General features: G+C 38.3%; 1 protein-coding gene across 4 annotated transcripts in view; it reads left to right on the top strand.

Annotated features, from left to right (window-relative positions):
* The first annotated feature begins 220 nt into the window (after positions 1-220).
* The window catches only part of nell2b (neural EGFL like 2b), a 76,614-nt gene continuing 55,029 nt past the window's right edge, over positions 221-21,805 (top strand). For 3 of the 4 annotated variants that reach the window (XM_017493814.3, XM_017493815.3, XM_017493817.3), the window contains exons 1-2: positions 222-632; positions 831-959. In XM_017493814.3, the coding sequence (XP_017349303.1) occupies positions 590-632; positions 831-959 (172 nt within the window). In that variant the 5' untranslated portion in view covers positions 222-589. Of the gene's footprint in view, positions 633-830; positions 960-21,805 lie in introns of all 4 variants that reach the window. The other variant, XM_017493818.3, reaches the window with a different exon arrangement.

Consider the following 21,805-nt stretch of genomic DNA (forward strand, 5'->3'; position numbering starts at 1 on the left):
AGGTTACCTTGTCAGGGTTAAAAGTGTATTCTATGTGTGAGGCAGTCTGCTTTAGCCACATTTACCTCAGTGAAACACTAACGCAATAAAAGCAAAACAAAAAAAAAGTCTCGACTGATTGAAAAATCGGTGTATTAGTACTTCCCGTTCCAAATCAGTCTTCTCTCGTTATGTACCACAGTCTACCGGAAGAGGGCAGGAATGAGTGTGTGTGCGTGTCAGTGTCTGTTACACTGAGCTCGCGCAGCGCACGCACTCCCTTCACACCCGGGCCGGAAAGGAGTGTCTATGCACCTGCCTCTCTCCTGGTCATCCCTCTATGAGAACCGGACATTTACGCCCTGTTGCTTTTACACCGGACCACACATGGTGTCTCTTGTGGAATCATATCCTGTTCTTCTGTATTCTCCTCCACTAAGTTTCTGCACTGTTGGGATGCTCGCGCGCGTGCTTGTGTTCCAGAGTGCTCAGTAAAGGCGCGCCTCATCGCTCGCGCACCAGCAAATGGACTAGTCGTTTTGTCCCCCTTGCTTTTTTATTTTATTTTATTTTATTTTATTTTTTAAAATTTTAATCACTTTCATCCACAATGGCTTTATTCCAGTTCTGTTTTGCACTCTGTGTACTATCCGGTAAGTGATTTAATTGAACTATTATATAATGATATAGTGAGCGTCCAGGCTCCAGGTTCTGATGATAACGCAGCCTACTTTAATTGTGATTGGCGCGAGCTCGTATTCAAACAGACTCACAATGGCGTCAGTGTTATGCAGTTAGCTAGAATTTCATCTGGTGTGATGTACTGATCCTCTTGTGTTTGTTTGCTTCAGTGTGTGCTGTGGAGCTGGATCCTGCTCTGCGTGTGGACATCCTGAAGGAGCTGAATGTAGGAGAATCTTTCACTGGAGTTTCCCCAGTGCAGGGTTTCCACATTGACACCACTGCATTTCTGTTTAAAGGTACTCCATTACACAAGTGCGCTTACATTTATTATCATACTGTCATCCCTTTCATGCATAGAGTCTACACTTCATTCAGTTTCAATATGTATTAGGAAAATATCAGATGTAGGATAAATGACCTCCAGATCACTTGAGAGCAGAGCATTACTGTAAATGAATGACGACTTCTCAGGACGTATTGTCTTTCTCAATCGTTACTCATTTTCTGCATAAAATAAATAATAATAAAAAAAGAAGTGAAAAATGTTTTAGGACCAGACTCCACTGAATGCCTTAGAGTTTTTTTTTTTTTTTTACCATATTATTTAATTTTTATTTTTTAAAACTTTATTATTATAATTCTTTTTTATCATGCAACAGTCCTAAATTGCATACATTTTGTGTACATTTGGGGGGAACAGTGGTTTAGTGGTTAGCATGCTTGCCTTGCACTTCAAGGGTTGGGGGTTTGACTCCTGCATCAACCCTATGTGTGTGGTGGGGGCGGAGCTTGCATATTCTCATTGTGCTTTGGGTGTTTCCTCTAGGTACTCTGGTTTCATCCTCCATTTCAACGACATGTGTTGTAGGCTGTTTGGCATTTTCAAATAGTGTGTGTGTGTGTGATTGTTGGTATCCTGTCCAGGGTGTCCCCCACCTTGTGCCCCAAGTCCCCTGGGATAGGCTCCAGGCTTTCTTCAATCCTGTGTTAGAATAAGCGGTAAAGAAAATGGATGGCTTTATTTCAGGCATACTCATGGACAATCCATTTACTTTTTAATATTTGATATTTAGACTGAATTCATCAATCCATCCATCCATTTTCTGTACTGCTTATCCTACACCGGGTCACAGGAAGCCTGGATCCCATCCCAGGGGACTTGGGGCACAAGGCAGGGGACTCCCTGGACAGGGTGTCAACCTATCACAAGGCACAATCACACACCCATTTACACACTACAGACAATTTAGAGATGCCATTCAGCTTACAACACATGTCTTTGGACTGGGGGAGGAAACCCCCAAAGCACGGGGAGAACATGTAAGCTTCGTGCACACAGGGCAGAGGTGGGAATTGAACCCCCAACCCCGGAGGTGCAAGGCAAACGTGTTAAACACTAAGCTACCAGGCCTCCTGATTGAGTTCATGTATCCTACAATTCTAAGTTTAAATAAACAAGAGAAAATCTGAAGAATCTGGATATGTGTATAAATAATTTATGCACGAAAGGGTTATGCAAAGCAACTTACACATTGTACTGTATGGTTCAAGTACATTGTCTGACCAGCTACCAGCTGCCAAAACACAGACTAGAGCTTGTCGACCATCTTTATCAACTGGTGAGTTATTTTCCAGGTTACTTATCTTATTACTGAACTAAATTAATCAATAAATGTTTGAGATTTTCCAATTACCTTACTGTTGTGTTATTTTGACAAAAATGTAGCCATAGTAGCAGTTATACAGAAAGGGTTTCCTTTTTACCAACACGTACCAGCTGACGAAGATGGTCTACCAGTTTGACCAGCTTGACCCATGGTTTTCCAGCTTGTGTCTGCTAAGACTAAACTGGATTTTTTTTTTTTAGCAGGTTGAGGACTAAGAGTCTTGATGAAGGGTTCAGGAGTGGCGTTCGGGCAGTCCAATTATTTTTCCCCTTCTCACTCTATCCCCTTGCCTGTCTCTTGTATTATTGAACTGCACGGCATAAAACAGCCAATGATTAATTCTTTCATGAAATCCATTCTTTGGAGAATGAATGCAGCTGGTTAAAACCCAATAAAAAGAAAAATGCCACTGAATTTCATGAAAAGATGTGACAGAAACATGACCTTAAGCTGTGTTACACTGCATAGCCAAAAGTTTGTGGACACCTTACCAATCACACCCAGGTGTGCTTTTTGAACATCTCATTCCAGATTTATTCCCCCTTTGCTGTTATAATAAACTCCACTCTTCTGTGGCTTTCTATTAGATTTTAGAGCATGATTGTGGGGATTTGTGATCATTCGGCTACAAGAGTATTAGTGAGATCAGGTACTGAGGAGGTCTGGGGTGCAGTCAGTGTTCCAGTTCATCCCAAAGGTGTTCAGTGGGGGGACTTCCACTCCAACTTTGACACACCATGTCTTCATGGAGCGCGCTTTATGTTCAGGGGCATTGTGATGCTGGAACAGGTTTGGGCCTCTTGGTTCCAGTGAAGGGAAATTGTATTGCTACAGCATATAAATACATTCTATACAATTGTGTGCTTCTAACGTTTTGTGGAAGACCCATATATGGGTGTGATGGTCAGGGATCCACAAACCCATGGCCAAAGAGTGCATCTTATTTATTTATTTATTTATTTATTTATTTATTTATTTATTTTCGTGAAACTAAAGTAACGTTAGATATGCTCCACTACAGGAGTATTTTCAAGAAATGTTGGGGGTTGGCCTTGAGGGCAGTGACATTAGCTCAGTCAGGGAGCAGGGCTTGCTCATTCCCACACTGTCAAAACACACCTTTGTGCTGGTCTATCAAACACAAACATGCTCATCTACCTGACACTAGTGAGAGATCACTGAACATCAGGCCTGGTAAATGTATAGTTTTAGAGATCAGGTAGTGGCGAGAGGTTTACCGGTACACTATAAATAAGAAACCAGACAAAACTGAGGATTTAAAAATATTGTTTCCTCTTGGGTAGTTATAAACCATGAAGGCAGCTGATTTATTTGTCTTAACAGATAACCTATTGCAAAGCTCTTGTACGTGTGCCCATGGCTTCTAAGGTTGTATTTTATTCATTCGATCCATTTATTTAATTATTTATTGTTTCACTTTCATAGTTTTCTATATTTTCTGCATTTTCTCCCACATAGTTTTAATCCTGAGGTAGACTTGGTCCACTTCTATACTTACACTACTGCAACTCAGTGAGAACATGATTAAACCCTGATTCATCCCCAACTGGAGGAAGTGAACCAGACATGCTGCATATTTATAGCTTGTGGACGTGCTGCTAAACTGACACACAAGACTCAAACTAAGGACAGAGCTGTGGTGTTGCAGAAATGTCAGTACTTTTTTGAAAAAACAAAAGGTGGATACTGTTACTGACGTTAAGCTAGTTATTTGTATATAATCACCTGTAATGTCCATGCATGCTTTGCGAAACATTTGTTTATACTGTTCACTGCTGCATTTCTGAGTCTGGAAAACTACAACCCCAATTCCGAAAAAGTTGGGACAGTATGGAAAATGCAAAAAACAAACAAAAAGAGTCATCTGAAAATTCAATTCAGCCTGTACTATATTGAATACACACTATTAGTTTTACTTTGTGAACATCATTTCTGAATGTATACACCCATTTCAAATCTGATGACTGCAACACACTACAAGAAAGTTGGGACAGTTTACCCCTGTGTAACATCACCTTTTCTTTTAATAACACTTATTAAGCAGTTGGGCACTGAAGACACCGGTTGGTTAAGTTTAGCAAGCAGAATTTTCCCCATTCATCCATTATACATTTCATCAGCTGCACAACTGTACGGGGCCTTCATTGCCTTATTTTGCACTTCATAATGCACCACACATTCTCAATTGGAGACAGGTCAGGACTGCTGACAGGCCATGCTAGCACCCGCACTCTCTGCTTACGCAACCATGCACTTGTAATCTGGGCCGAAAGTGGTTTGGCGTTGTTCTGCTATGGATGGCGGCATATGTTGCTCCAAAAACTTTCTGTATTAATGGTGCCCTCACAGATGTGCAGGTTACCCATGCCATGAGCACCGACACACCCCATACCATGACAGACGCTGGCTTTTGGACCTGACGCTGATAACAGCTTGGATGGTCCTTTTCCTCTTTGGCCCTGCCAACACGACGGCTGATTTTTCCAAAAATTATTTGAAATTATTTGACTCATCGGACCACAAAAACACAACTCCACTGTGCTACTGTCGATATCAGATGAGACCGAGCCCAGAGAGTCGGCGGTGCTTCTGCACAGTGTTGATGTATGGCTTCTGCTTTGTATATTAAAGCCTTAACTTGCATCTGTGGATGCAGCGGCGAATGGTGTTGACTGACAAAACTTTACCAAAGTATTCCTGAACCCATGTCAGGATCTCCATTACAGACTCAAGACTGCTTTTAAGACAGTGACATCTGAGGGTTCGGAGATCACGCGTATTCCAAAGCGGTTTTTGGCCTTGCCCTTTACGCACCGAGATTTGACCGGATTCCTTGAATCTTTTAATTATACTGTTTACTGTAGAGAAATGCCCAAAATCCTACTGACTTGTCTTTGGGAAATACTGTTCTCAAAGTGTTTTTTCAAAGCTTATTCACTGACGTATCGATCCTCGACCCATCCTTGTTCTTGAAGGACTAGTCCTTTTTTGGGGGCTCCTTATATACTATGATTAGACGATTGCCTCACCTGTTTCACATCACCTTCTTATTTCAACTTGTCACATTGCTAATAGTCCTAAATTGTCCCTGTTGCAACGATTTTGGAATGTGTTGCATGCATCAATTTAAAAATAAACATTCATCTTAAAAAAACAACAACAACTATGCAGTTGATTAGGTAAAACATCAAATACCTCGTCTTTATACGTTTTTTTTTTTTGTTTAAATACAAATCAAAGTACATTAACAAATCACTCCTCTTTGTTTTTATTAGCATTTTCCATACTGTCCCAATGTTTTCGGAATTGGGGTTGTATATGAATTGGTGAAATTGCAATTGCACAAAATTGTTTTTAAATGCTCTAACCTCCTACGTTAAACTTGTCACCTGGATCTGTTGACATACAGACATTTCTCACTCTCAAAATTACACACCGGATCCATTTATTTTCACTGTAGTTATTAAATAAATAATAGCTGCTACTGAATAATTCATAGCAGCACTTACTGGACTACATGCTTTAAGAGGAATAACTAAATAATGAGCTGAAGCCTTAAGGGGTTAAGCAAGCCTTAACCTCATTACTCATCAGAATGTGTTCAGCCAATCATATTAACAAGGCATGTATCCCCATTGCCTTAAAACAGTTATTGTCAGGCTCTTGATAAATAAAAGCTAAATGGCCTTTGTTGTATTTAATTACTTTAGTCCAATCTCCAACCTTCCAATTCTGCTGGCTATAATAATGGAAAAGTAATTAAGCAATTGTCACAATTGAGGATAGTAGTGAAAATATTTTCTTCATATATCACAGGCATTATTTTAATAAGCATAATACTTGTATGAGGTTTGCAGTTTACAATTGCAGGCTTTTCCTTTTACCGTTCCAATTAATAAAAGACAGAGGTTCCCAGGGGCGTAGGGGGAGTTAACCCTCCCAGTAATCAGAACTTGCAATTACAACTCCCACAATATTTACACCTTGATCAAATGAAACATATATAGAAATCATTTATTATGTAACATTATTGGTGTTTTGAATCGGTTGTGAGTTTGTCATAATAATAAATGAGATAACAATACTAAACCCTCCACCTCCGTTGCACAAGTTGGTATTGCCCAACAATTGCCTCGCAACACAACTACAGTTAGCTTTAAAGATTACGTGAAGCTATTTTACTTTGGTGGACAGAGAGGGACAGTAAAAAACAAAACAAAACATGTACCCAGAAGGAGGTAGGATAATATGGTGTAATGTAGCTAACGACGCTCCACATATATTGTAGCTATCTAGCTAATTTATTGCAATTTAGCCATTACTATCAATATAAATAGTTATCAAAAACAGCCTTGCGATATGTTAGCTACATTTTATTTTAATAGTTCCCATTATCATCAACAACAAGGTTATTCACACTGGACGTCGTGTTCACCTGTGCACTACAGTGGCATGTTAAAATCTCACAATAAATGATGTGTTTAAGTTTTAATCAGTTACAATGTTCATTCAGTTGGACTGTTCTTATGCCCTGTGTAATTTGTTTTAATGAAACAATCATTTGATCATAAATCCTTGTGGACGATAGATAGCTAGATGAGGCAGATAGATGGATGGGTAGATAGATAGAAAGATAGATAAGCAGCTCGAAATTACGTGATGACTCTGCATATATAATAAAGCCGATTTAAAAAATATATATTTTATTTTATTTTTTTATTAAAAAATATCAGGAAGCATACCCATTCACATTTCACCCCACCCAATGTTCAACCCAAATCCTTTGGCATTCCTCTGATCAGCTAAGCTGACGCAGATATAACACACAGCACTGCAAACCTAGGATCTCAGTTGAATCCACTTCTCAGGTACTCATAGCTATGCTTTTAAAAGGGATAAGCCATCCACTTTCCAAGTTCAAATATATATTGTCATGGCTATTGCTTGACTGCACAATTTCTACAACTCCATTAATATTAAACAAACAGGAAATCCTACATGTTATAGAGTCTCAAAAAATCTAATACTCTATAATAGCCTTGATTTTAAAAGCAAAATGTTTAAAAGGAAAATAGGCTTGGTGGCCAACAGGCATAATTTGTCTAAAACCCTGCTACAGAATAATGCAGTTATAAATGAAGAAGTTGGAAAAATTCTGGAGTAGTATAAAAATTAACTGAGAAGCAGGATGCTTCATGCAGACATCTTTCATTAACAGTACAATAAAAATATTTTTGAAGCTCTAGGACATTTTGACTATTAAATTTTGATTATTAAGAAATGCCCACTGGATCCTCTCCTTTACCTTCTGATGCACTTTGCTTGCACAATTGATGAAGACGTAGTATTTATGTAAGGGAAGGTCACTATTTCATTTCCCAAATGGATTTTAAAATGACATTGAAATAGTCAATTCACAGCAAACATCTGGCTGAAAAGCTGCCAGGCTAAGCGTGCAGCTGCTTCGGAATGGCACAGATCTGCTCTCCACTTAATCTTCATCTCTCATAAAATATGGATCATAAGAGCAGCTGAACAGCAGGCAGGATGGTAAACAGGCCAACAGCCACCTGTGCTGCTCCACGAGTAAATCCATTATTACGTTTAGTAACTGCTATTACACAGCAGATATGGAGTGCTGTAGGCAGAAATGGGTGAAAATAATATAAAATTCTGCAACTGAAAAATATATCAAAACAAAACGCACAATTTTGTAGTAGGGAATAAAAGATCAGTATTGCCAATGTAGTTGATTAGTATGACGTTAGAGTTCTGGTGAAGGAATACTAATACTAATGTTACGTGCCTTTCAGAAACCACTAGGGTTATATAATAATAAGAATAATAATAATAGTTTTGCTTCCAGAGTTTGCATGTTCTCTCAGTGCTTTGGCGGTTTCCTCCGGGTACATCGGATTCCTCCTCCACTACAAAGATATGCATTGTAGGATTGGCATTTCCAAATTGTATTTAGTGTGTGAGTGTGTGTGATTGTGCCCTGCATTGGGTTGGCACCCCGTCCAGGATGTCCCCCGCCTTGTGTCCGGAGTTCCCTGGGATAATCTCCAGGCTCCATGTGACCCTGTGTAGGACAAGCGGTATGGAAAATAGATGGATGGATGGATGGTTTGCTTTTATTTCACTTGCAGTAGCTACACTACATTAATTTTATGTCTGGTCACTCTCAACCAGTCCCCTTATTTCTGGAAACAGAGACCTTAATTGTGGAGGGAGATAACAATAAACTTCAATTTCATGTTAGCTACACCTACAAGTTGTTATACTGTATTTTAACCTTTGAACATAATATACCTTCACTATTCACCATAAATTTCACTCCATCCATTAATAGACTTTCTTTAATGATTCAGGTTTAGTTTAGTTAAAGGAAGGGGATTGCCTGAGAATGACCAATCATAGACATAGAAACCTAAGTCTTATTCTAGTCAATAAAGTCCCAAAATTCAACTTGACTGATGAATGCTTGTGAATAGCTTTATATGCTCACAATTCCTGACACCGTGCATGTTAATTTTTAATAACTCCGCTCACTGACACTACTCCACATGCTCAGATCACGCTCTCACGTCCAGATACTTCTTAATCACCATTGTTTGTTCTGTTACTTTATAATAGATGTACTGAGATTCAACACTGCCAGGAAGACAATTAAGTGGCAAACTGGCTTGACCATCTCATGCTTCAAGATAAGCACATGAATTCATTCATTTAATGAATTTAATGAAATCTATCAGTGACTCCATCCACCCATCCATTTTCCACACCGCTTATCCACACAAGGTCGCACCTTCTCGAAAAAACAATGCAGCTGCTTGATGTTGTTCTAAGTGGCAGGATCGAGTTGCTGCTAATTTACTGGCTGTCTGAAACTGAAGCCTAAGGCTGGACGTTAGCTGTGTGTGTGTGTGTGTGTGTGTGTGTGTGTGTGTGTGTGTAAGTCTTGTGTTGAGGCAGTCTGCCAGCAGACACAGTACACCTCGTCTCTACTTTTAATGACATCATCCTGACCTTCCGTCTATTCTACTGCAGTGATGTACTTATTACCGGTACCTTCGCATAGAGTGACACACTTGAACATAAACTAACATACCTACACTCACACACACACACACACACACACACACCTCTAGTATTACCCGGTGAACCTTTCTTTAGTTTGGTGGTGGTTAGAAGGAGAATGAAGGGGTGATGTCTCCTTGTCAATTCCATGCTAATTGAAGCTGAGACATTTGTTTGCTGTGTCATTGTAATTATGCATGAATTATTTATCAGATGCAAATATATGCAGTTTTATGAAAGGAATGTGAATGAGTCAGTGTGGGTTTCACTGTTTTACATGTGAGTCATAGATGACAGGCCAGTCAAGTGCAAACCACACAACCATGGCAGCCATCACCAGTGTTTCCATTTTTTTGCATCACATTTTGCTCAGTGGTGATGTTTTTAATGATGTGACATTTGTTAAGCAACAAAACAAATTTATGCTGTATAAAACAAATAAACAAACAAACAGGCAAAAAAACAAAACAAAACTACAGTTATTGACTCCCTTCAAGAGAATGGGCAAACGTGTAAAATAAATAAATAAACGCCACACACATAATTATACACAGTGATTCAAAATGTTCAATATTAAGTAACTGCTTAATATACTTTACATACTATTACTAAGAAACTTGCACTTAAAATATATAATTCTCTTAATAGTATTTTCTCTGACATAATGTAAAATGCTAAATCTTTCACTGCCTTAAAGAATATTTGAGAAATATTTGACGTCATTGAAAAAAAAACAACAAAGAAAAACAACAATCTGTTATTTGTAAGTTTAAAAAGGATTCAGAAACTATATTTTGACTTTTGACTATGCCTTTCCCAAAGGTATAAATATGATTTTGTCGTAACATCCATGGTTGCAAAACCATCTCCAGCTTGCCCAAGGGCAACCTCAGCTGAATACAGACTTGAGCTCAATCACACATCACTCACACATTACTCATCTCATTTACAGACACTATTTAAGGTTTCAGGTTTGTCTACACACTTTGCAATGTCTTGCCAAATACATTACAATAATCTGGCCATGTTTGATTGCTGTTCCTACTTTTCTGTTTTGATGTTTGGATATGCTATTTGTTCCTTTTTGCTGTGCTGTGATTGACTATTAGCTGCTTGTTGAGCATGTTGTGTTACAGTTGGAGGTATCATGATAGGTACAGTATGTACAACTGACAGAGTGATGTAAGCGCAGAAAGTTGCCAAATCAGGAGGTAATCCTCAAAACCAACAGGCATGAGGTCAGGCGAACAAACTGGACAACTTAAAAGGGAAACCATGCAAGATCCCTGAACTAATACACTAAATCAGGTAGGCAAATAGAGTGACTCAGTAACATCCCAGACAAGATGGAGAATGACTTCACAATGAACATCTTTCTTGAAAGTGTGCAAATTGAAAGCAGATGTGTGTAATTAGAAGTCCAGTGATCGTGATCCATAGGTTGCTTGTGAGTTTAATGACTGGATGTGGAGTTTGTCAGGTTACTTGAAGAGTTGGGAACTGAGAGTTTTGCAGCACTCTTGACTGGGTGTAGAGCCGTGAGCGGGTCTGCCAAATCTCTATCTAACATTACAGTACTACATTAACTCAATAACAATTTTTTTTTTAATTGGCCACCAATAGTTTTACTTTGTATCACTGTTTTGTAGCTTGCTACTATTTTTGTGAAACAGAGCAAATTTTTTAATTTAAAGTTGATGTTAGCAAACTAGCTAGCTCTACCTATATATAGCTGTACTTATACGCGTTTTCAGTTTTGTTTTGGAGCTCGCTGCTATTTTGTTATGATTGCTGATGTAACAAGTTATTAGGGCATGTACTGAATAATATAATCATAATATCAGGAGTATACTGATTAAACGCATGCAATAGGAAAACAAACACTTGTTTGTGCCATACAAGGCTGTAAAATAAACATGGTGAAGGAGAACTCAAACAGCAACGAATATACACAAAAAGAGACAATGAATTTTCAACCCAAAACGTTCTATGGTGGGAAAACAGTGGAATGAGATTCCTTGGCAATGGATGCAAAAGATTAGTAATCAGTATAAAACAAACAAACAGAACAAAAAAAAAACATGTAGGCAACTAAGGCCAAGTTTCAAACGCCTAGAGTAGATTATCAGGAATGGCATCAGTGAGCATACTGCTTTCCTGTACAACGCAGAGGACTGTGAGAATGGCAAAGGAGAATCCTAGAACAGGAAAAAAAAAACTAGGAAAAAACAGGAAAGCAAGCATTTACACCATTCCAGGTCTAAGTAGAGTAGGGGAGGGCACAATAAAATCAGTTGTGCAGTCAGGAACTGTTGGCTGGCAGTGGCAATTGCAAAAAATCAGCTGGATGGTAGATTTTTTTTTAGGTGATTCTGAAGTAATGTTCAGTAAACTGTAGAAAAAAAACCTGTACTGTAGAAAACAGTACATTTTCAATAATCCATTTACAAATCCAATGTCTACATGGCTGACATTTTTCACTGTTGATGCTGCTGCTGCTTCTGCTTAAAGTGTTTGGAGAGCCAAAAAAGCATATTTAATCATTGTCTAATTATCACGACCACTATAATTATTTTATTGTAGGACTTTTTAATCTTTTTAAGTCAAACTTCTTCATCCATTTTACTTTTCTTGCCAAAAACAAAACCAGTGCAGTTTATGAACATTTTCGGCCAAAAAATTCCCATGCCATCCCTAATACATAATACCCAACTAGTGTTATATACTATAAACTTGTCTAATTTTAAACAAGTCGAACATTCATTGATAGGTTTTGTTTCATATTAATTAACTCAAAACATTCTCCTTTTACCTTGACAGAAAAGGGTGCTTTTCTGAAGAGGGTGTCTTTCAAGTGGGAAAATTGAGATGAAATAATGTGAGACTGGGGAAGGGGGCGGGGCTAATCAGTTAATATCGAAGAGTTCAAAACACCTGCACAAATTATTCCAGATTCACATGTCGATTGGCTTATCTTTGTTTTATTTAGCAGCAAAATGTGTAAAGATTGGTAGGTCTGGTAATATGATAGTAATTACAGTAGAAATATAATTTCAGTAATATAATTGAGTAAACATCATTTCATGATATAGTATAGAGCTAATGAAATTGCAAAAGCCTAGTTATCTAATCTTGTTAGACATTACAGGAAAATACTAGGTTCTTTTGTTCTCTATATGTCGGGATTTGGTAGCGGAGGCTGATGCAAGTGCAGAATTCTATTTATTTTATTGAAACACCCAAAAACAAAGACTAGGAACATGAAACAAAACAAACAAGCACTAGATATGCATGGCAGGAACATGAACACAATGTCAGCTAACTGACATACAGAACGCCTACAAACGACGAAAGCTAGACAGTGAGACACAGGATCCAGAACTTACTGTAAATTAGGTGAAACAGGACACAGGTGCGGGTGATAAGTGAAGCATGTGGCATGGTCATGTGATGTGCTGGGGCTGATGGGTAGTAGTTCTGCTCTGTATTCTGCACTATCGTGACACTCTAGAGAAGGCTTCACCAAATAGTATTAATGTTGAAACCAGAGAAGAAAATACACTACTGTAGCATGTCCACATATATTTACGCTCAAATGATCAAATTACAATTACGCATGTATCCATTTGATAGCATAGATTTTGTTGTTATGGTTTGGTTATGCTTTACTGACACACAAGTTCTTCTTGTCCCGATTAATTATTTTTTAAATGGTGCTGTAAAAGGAGACGCCATGTCTTCCGTCTCCATCCACTCTTCTAGGTATAGAGGCCCTGTATATATGTATATAATCCTGAAAAATATATCATTATTTCCCGTCACACAGAGACATACTTTTTGAGTGCACACTTCCATTCTGCCATTAGCATCATTCTGTTTTGAGCTCATTCCTAGTTGTCAGCCATCTTTTATCTGGTCCCTCTGCATTTTGAATGAGTTATTGTGGAGGGTGACATGAGGTGATTGATTATAAACTCAGCCACCAAAAGCAAGGAAGTAATGTGGATAGGCTAAAAAACACAGCTGAGATGGAAATTGAGATAATAGCTTGAGACAATAGCAGTGGATGGTTACATTGTTTTATGTAGTGAACTGTGTGTGTCATTATTGAATTGTGATAGTGTGCTTTGTTTCCTGATTCATTACGTTATTCATCATCACTTAAAAACTAGTCCATCTGAAGTCCATCTGAATCAAACCACTGCGCATTTCCTCCTTGTTCCAATTTGATTAGTCAGGTAAGAACACTTAGGTTGTGGACCAAAATATCCTCTCTCAGATGGTCTCAGGTGGATTCCTACTCTAGATTTGACCTGACTTTCAGGATGTGAACCAAAGATGACATGCTTTTGATTGTGGGCTACATTTTTCAGTAGATGTGAGCTGCCAAACTGAGCTGTGAGGTACAAACTGAGCCAAATGAAACAGATGAAGTGCTGTACAAATACCATGTGTTCTGGATATTTGGATCAATATAGAAAAAGAGAAAATAAAAGCTGGATATGATACACACACTCGCACACCTCAGCCAACTCTTTGTTTTTTTTTTTGTTTTTTTTTTTGGTCTGTTTATACATACAGTGGATTTTGAAACTAAACCAAACCGAACCAAAAGTATAATTTTGCACTCGTTTGGACCTATAGGTGTAAAATCACCCTCAGAGACACTGTATAGCATGAGATTGTTTATTGGGTCACAGACCTAAAGCTGGGATGGTAAAACATGTACCTTCCTCATTAATTTAAATATCTTTCATTGGAATATGGCATTGCTTATGAAAGCATGAGTTTCAGCTAGTTAGCGAACACATTACCTTGTGTTAGTTAATTTCAAAGCAAATATGGACAAGTGGCTTATTAGTCGCAGTTAAGCCAGTTGTGAACAAAAGTCACGTGACTCTTGTCCAATTAACCATAAGATCTACAGTACATGTACACTACATGTGGCTAACACTAGCTGCTGCAGGACCTATGTGCAAACCACAAGCCTGTGATTGTCCTGACAAAAATACCCACCCCCTTATTGTTGGGTAAGTTGGTGCCCATGGTATGATTTTGAGCCCTGCATTAAAATCATTTACTGTAGCAGCAGAATAATCGTTTAGCAGTCAATCAAATATACAAAATGAGATAGATAATTTGCTTCATGTTCAGTTTTTTGTTGATTTCTGTTGTTTACGTGGACGCAGGTGATACTTAAAATGGGCAAATCAAAGCCATTGCAGGGTCCAGTAGAACAGAATCTGTGCAGTAGTGTCACCCAGTGCTGTAATACTAATTGGAACATTTTCATCTCATGTTATTTTGGACAAATGTAGGGTACCACTTTAGAACAAATTCCCAGGTTGATTTTTGTTCCCATTCTTCTGGACAAATATGGTGATTACTGTGATGGAGTTATACATTTTGTGCTTTTAAAACATATTCAACAGCGTATGTCTGGACAGGAATTAGTGTTCTGACTAGATGATAATATTTCTATGTCTGATATACACTGCCAAACTGAAAATATTCTCCTCCTAAATTAACGAATTATTCACTATTTTAACAAACATCAGGTCCAAGAGTGCCATTTTGTCTAAGTAGTGCTTTCAATAACGTGTTAAAATGGTCTCTTATTGTACTGTAATTTCCTGGCTGAACAAAAAAAAGCAACCTTTTAATGGTTATAATGGGAATTGCATTGGTTTTAATGGAAACCGTAATGGTTGCTTTGGGTCTCTACTGGTAATGGGTTGCCTTCTATTGGTGGCATGTTATGTCTAGTGGATACCAATAATGGTAATGTAATGGTTTTAATGGTTAGCTGATGGCTTGTAATGGTATTTGTAGTGGAAACCATTAGAATTTGTGTGATGGTTTTTACAGTTTTTTTTTATTTTTCAGCAGGGCTATTTTGTCATGAATAAATGTCATATAGAGAGAATTGACTAACCAGCAAATGAAAAGTCAACTCAGGGTTACTGAGCATTTCAAAAGCAGGCTAATATTGTGCGAAAACCATTAACCTGGCAACCTTGGTTCAACCTTCTTGTTGTCATTTAGGACATATTAGAATTTTTGACATATTCTACAAATGTAATGTGGCCACATGCAACATTACTTAACTTCCATGTTTGAGTAATTGGATCACATAACTCATTTGACAGTGGTATTTAGATGTTAACACCGGGTTTGAATTATCCCAAAGATTTCACGTGGTTGGAAAGGGGCTTTATTATTTGTCATACATTATGCCAGCTAGCAAACTGGGTGCTAGCTAGCAGATGAAGTTATGACCATTTGGTTGTGTGAAGCTCATACACATGGGAGAAGTATTTAACAGCAGGTCAATATTGGTGCCTCAGTAATACTATAGAATTAAATCTGACCTCATGCTAACAGGTATTATGAAATATACCTAGCATTAGCTATAATCCACATGACCACTAACATAACTGTAGTGTATGCAGAGTTAAAAGAAAGTACATAGAAACTATACTTAAAAAGGATTAACATTTAAACAATCCAGACGTGAATTTTAATTCACTGACTGGATGCTGAAGTGGCAGTAACAACAAAACAAAATTAGCTAGCATATTTACCAAGCATAACGCTAACTTACCTCAGCGTGCTTTAGACTTGATGGCTAAGGATGTTTACTTGAAGTCAGATTAGCAAAGTCTGTGTCTGAACAAACAGATTAGGCTCAGCTCTTTTTCACTCAGTTTAGAGATTCACTAGGGCAGAGTGTAAATAATGAGCAGAAGATGCACTGTAAGTGAATGTGGAGACAGGCAGAAGGCAAACGTCTACAGTGTTTTCACAGTGCTGATTTAAACACTTTTCCCAAAGGAGACAGCCAACAACGTGCAAATAATGCTCTCTCTCTCTCTCTCTCTCCCACACACTCTCTCTATCTATCTATATATCTATCTATCTATCTATCTATCTATCTATCTATCTATCTATCTATCTATCTACCTTTCACTCTTATACACACACTGTCTCTTTTTTCCCCTCGTTGACTCTCTCTTTCTCTCATTCAGCTCTATTCTCACCACCTCACTCTGCATGCGTATATGTATGTGAGTGCCTGAGTGAGTGTGTGTGTGTGTGTGTGTGTGTGTGTGTGTGTGTGTGTGTGTGTGTGGACGTGTGTTACTTCTCTCTTGCTCACTACATTATTGAATAATCTCTGTGGATGATTTGTGTTGTTGCTGATGTGTGTTGGTTGACGTCAGTGGCTGGCAGTAGGTGATAAAAGCAGCCTTTAGATTTGATCACTTCAGAGAACCACATTACGAGATTACTATTCCTCCTGATCACAGCGGCAATTTGTGAGATGTCTTTGATGTATTAATGGTGTGTAAGATCTAGATCAACAATATTTGAGAGAACTAATGGACTGAATATAGATGGTAATATGCATTTTAATTTATATTATGATTATCAAGGGAACTATATGCTGGGTATTTATCATCCGATTTTGTTATGACTGGGATTGTAAGTCTGATGAATGGATGTAATTTGGTGCTACACTGGTGTCAAAGTTGGACCTGATGTGGCTCATATTTTGTAGTATCAAGTTGGATTTGGTTTGGTGCTGACTATTTAGAGTTTTACCATTTGTACAGTGAGTCCCTATTTTCTCCATTTCACTCATCAAAGCTCCTTAGAGCCCAAGGCTGCTATGGATAGCTGTCCATCTGCTGTACTTCCTTCATCTGAAACCTTCACTATTCAAACATCAGCCATCAGTACTGCTCCCAAGCTGTCTGTCTTCTGCATTAAGGCTCCTTCCTGCAAGAACAAGCTTTTTATTTACTGAAAATGTTCGTTTAAATTCAATACAATAAAATTTTATTTATACAGCGCTTTTAACAACGGACATTGTCACAAAGCAGCTTTACAGAAATCCGGATATGAATTTAGATTTATTCCTAAAGAACAAGCCAGAGCTGACTATGGCAAGGAAAAACTCCACAAATGTATACTATAAATTCAAGCAGTACAAAGTGCATTGAAAGGATCTTCAGTATGAACATCAGTCATTTTTTATTTCATTAGTGTTTTTAACTTTAAATCAATAGTATCCATGTTATCCACTTAATAATGAACAAGACTTGAGTGTAAAATGTTTTCAGTAAGTGCAATCTTTAGGCTATCCATGTATACCTAACTCTTGGCAATCTCCTCAAAAGCAGCGAGTGATTCTTAGCTGAAGGAGGCAACAGGCAGAACTAGAGGAAGGATCAGTCCAGTCTGGCAGGTAGATAGAGTCAGAGTCAAAAATGATCATCACACCCATATGTGGTTCTTCCCCAAACTGTTGCCACAAAGTTGGAAGCACACAATTGTAAAGGATGTCTTCGTATACTATACCATTACAATTTCCCTTCACTGGAACTAAGAGACTCAAACCTATTCCAGCATGACAATGCCCCTGTGCACAAAGCGAGCTCCATGAAGACATAGTGTGACAAGGTTGGTGTAGAAGAAGTCGAGTGTCCTGCACAGAGCCCTGATCTCAGTCCCACTGAACACCTTTGGGTGAACTGGAATGCTGACGGTGTGCCAGTCCTTCATTCCCGACATCAGTGTCTGACCTCACTGATGCTCTTGTAGCTGAATGATCACAAATCCCCACAGCCACGCTCCAAAATCTAGTGGAAAACTTTCAAAGAAGAGTGGAGGTTATTATAACAGCGAAGTGGGACTAAACCTGGAATGGGATGTTCAAAAAGCACATATGGGTGTGAATGGTCAAGTGTCCACATACTTTTGGCCATATAGTGTATCGATCATATAGTAAAGTTGTGTGTATGTATAAATTTCCACCAGATTTAGCATTTAGATAATGCTGATTGTCTTTCTACTCACATGGGTATGCTGGTAAATGCCAATCACCTTTAAAGCACCAAAAACATTCACAGCACAACTGATTTGGATTTAGTGATGCCCACAGAATACCATAAAAGGCAAAACTCGCAAAGAGCTGAAAATAATCCATTGTGTAAATATCCCAGTAAAGCAGCTCAGCCATTACAGTGTAAACATATGCACTAGCTCTTTCTCATTTTATATGGCATCATTTCTTTTGTCCTGATTGAATGTCTAGTTGTGTTTGTGTTCATTTATAGGTTTGTTTTGAATAGCTTTGAATTGCTCTACCTTAGTATTTCCAGAATAGGCTCCTGATCCGTTGTGATTCCAAGTGGCTACCGAAGATGAATAAATAAATGAATGAACCTAGTAGTGTCTACTAAACATGAATCAGACAACTACAGAGGTATTATTATGCACCTGACATTATATTATTAGTTAATAATCAATAAATTGACTAAAAAAAACTCAGGAAATACCAGGCGTACCAAATTCTTTGTCATTGTTGGGAGACAATATTAGCAGTTATAATCACAATGTCAATGTTGGTATAATGTTTTACGTGCTTCCTATGGTGACAGTGCTGTTGTCGTAGAGTGCCTCAAGGCCAGTTCACAGTGAAAACATTTCTGAGATGCTGTTATTCGTCCATCTTACAGAGCAGATCCTTTTCCATTCTAACCAGAGTTTAAATTCAACTCATTGAAATGCATGAAATCACCACCATTCTGTCCTGATGCAACATCCATAGAAATTTATTCAGCACTGGAAAATTGATCTCTCAGCAAGTAAAGATGTTTTGAATAAAGGAAAGGTAATCTAATATTTACCATTAGGAGATTATTATTACCTAACAAATATATTAAACTTGAATATAAATATAAATATAAGACCATTAAACCTGATTCTTGACGTATTTACTCTTTTCAAGTTTGAGTAAAATGCTTAGAAATAGGTTTAAAAATCTTATATTTGTTTAAAAACAATGTAATTAAGTGAAATATTAATTGAATTTGCCTATATTCAAGATGTTTACTTGCTAAGATATCTTTTTTTTTTCAGCTAAATCGCATATTTCCACTTTCTATATTTAAACTATCTAAACTATATTTAAAATCATAACCAATCAGCCATAATATTAAAACCACTGACAGGTGACATGAACAACATTGACTATCTCATTATAATGGCATGTGGCAAGGGGTGGGATATATTAGGAAACAAGTGAACAGTCAGTTCTTGAAGTTGATGTGTTGAAAGCAGGAAAAATGGGCAAGTGTAAGGTTCTGAGCCATAACCCCCCAACCCCCCCCCTTCTTTGACAAGGGCCAAACTGTGATGACTAGACCGGGTATTCCCAGTATGCAGTGGTTAGTACCTACCAAAAGTGGTCCAAGCAAGGACAACTGGTGAACAGGGCCATGGGCATCCAAGGATCATTGATGCCTGTGAGGAACGAAGGCTAGCCCGTCTGGTCCGATCCCACAGAAGAGTTACTGTAGCACAAATTGCTGAAAAAGTGTATGCTGGCTATGATAGACAGTGCATCACGGGTTCAGGGGGCTGCATAGTCGCAGACTGGTCAGATGCTGACTCCTGTCCACCGCCAAAAGCACCTACAATGGGCATGTGAGCATCAGAACTGTACCATGGAACAATGGAAGAAAGTACCCTGGTCTGATGAATCACGTTTTCTTTTACATTATGTGGACAGCCAGGTGCGTGTGTGTTGCTTACCCGGGGAAGAGATGCACCAGGATGCACTATGGGAAGAAGGTATGCCAGTGGAGGCAGTGTGATGCTCTGAGCAATGTTCTGCTGGGAAATCTTGGGTCCCATAGATATTACTTTGACACGTACCACCTACCGAAACATTGTTGCGGACCAAGTACACCCCTTCATGGCAACAATATTACCTAATGGCAGTGGCCTCTTTCAGCAGCATAATGTGCCCTGCCACAGTGCAAAAATTGTTCAGGAAAAGGTTTGAGGAACATGACAAAGATTTCAAGGTGTTGAAAAAATCCCCAGATCTCAATCTGATCTAGCGTCTGTGGGATGTGCTGGACAAACAAGTCTGATCCATGGAGGCCCCACCTCACAACCTACAGTACAGGACTTAAAGGATCTGCTGCTAATATCTTGTTGCCAGATACCACAGCACACATTCACAGGTCTTGTGGAGTCCATGCCTCGACGGCTCAGCGCTGTTTCGGTGGCACAAGAGGGACTTACACAATATTTGGCAGGTGGTTTTAATGATACGGCTAATTATTTTAATGTATGACAGTGTTAGTGCTATAATGATATTGTAATAATTGTAATAATTCTTATTTTCTGTTCACTGACCTTTTACTTGTTTTCTGTTTATTGCCTTTGGATCTCTGGATTTTGGAAGCCGTGCTTGTAATACAGCCTTTAAAGTGATAGAGAAGACAGAAAATACATTTTCTTGTAATTTCAAGTCCATAATTTTTGGCACCCTTGTGTTTAATTAGCCTAGTCTTACATTGAATATATGAGAGTAATGTATGCATTCATCTTCAGTAACCACTTTATCCTGGTCATTGTTGCAGTAGATCCAGATAGCGATAACACACATTCCCACGTACTAAACATTTTATAAGGTTATAGTAGGCACCCGGAGAAACTGGAGCAATCCCATAAAGACAAAGAGAAGATGCAAAGGAACTCAACATTAACAGTACAATGGAAAAAATTAAGTACCTGGTCGGTCAGATTCAAGAAAAAAATATTACGTATAGAATATATAAAAATATTATTATTTTTCAGCAAAATGTTCTCATCATTGATTATACTAAAATTAAACAAGTTTCTAATTCCACAGCAAAATCACCAGTGTTGATTTAACACCCACAGTGTTGAATTCACACCCTACAGTGTATATATAAGTCCATTGGACTCATATAAACACTCTGGGTGTTAATTCAACACTAGTGATTTTACTGTGTACTAGTTTGAATTATGTAGAGTGAGCGTGATCAATTCACATGGTACTGACATAAACCAATTAGATTACGCATTACGTTATTAATGCAGTTAAACAGTGTGGTAGATAGTGCAGCTGTAATGTGGCTGTTGTAGAACACACACATCCTGGGTTTGATTGTCATGTATAGGGAGTTGAGACGGACACAATTGCAGTTTAAGCATTTTATTAGAGAGGCAGGCGGGAAACAGGCAGAGGTCAGGTGATCAGTGAACAACAATGTCAAGGGGACATCCTAAATACACACAAAAATGAGATACAGAACAAGATCATGAACCAACATAGCGAGCGCAGAAACAAAAGGTTTAGTAAAGACACGCAGAAAAACACTGAACATTACTTTGCACAGGACAAAGACGAAAGGGGGTTTAAATATACAAACCAAAGAAGGGTGAAACTGAAGTCGGGTGGGAGCAATAAGGACACATGAGTGAGACAGGACATGACATGAATCAAAACAAAAACACACATTGTAATGTAAACAAACTTAACAACATGG

This window comes from Ictalurus punctatus, chromosome 19 (assembly GCF_001660625.3).
Source record: "Ictalurus punctatus breed USDA103 chromosome 19, Coco_2.0, whole genome shotgun sequence".
In the NCBI taxonomy this organism is placed as follows: Eukaryota; Metazoa; Chordata; class Actinopteri; order Siluriformes; family Ictaluridae; genus Ictalurus; species Ictalurus punctatus.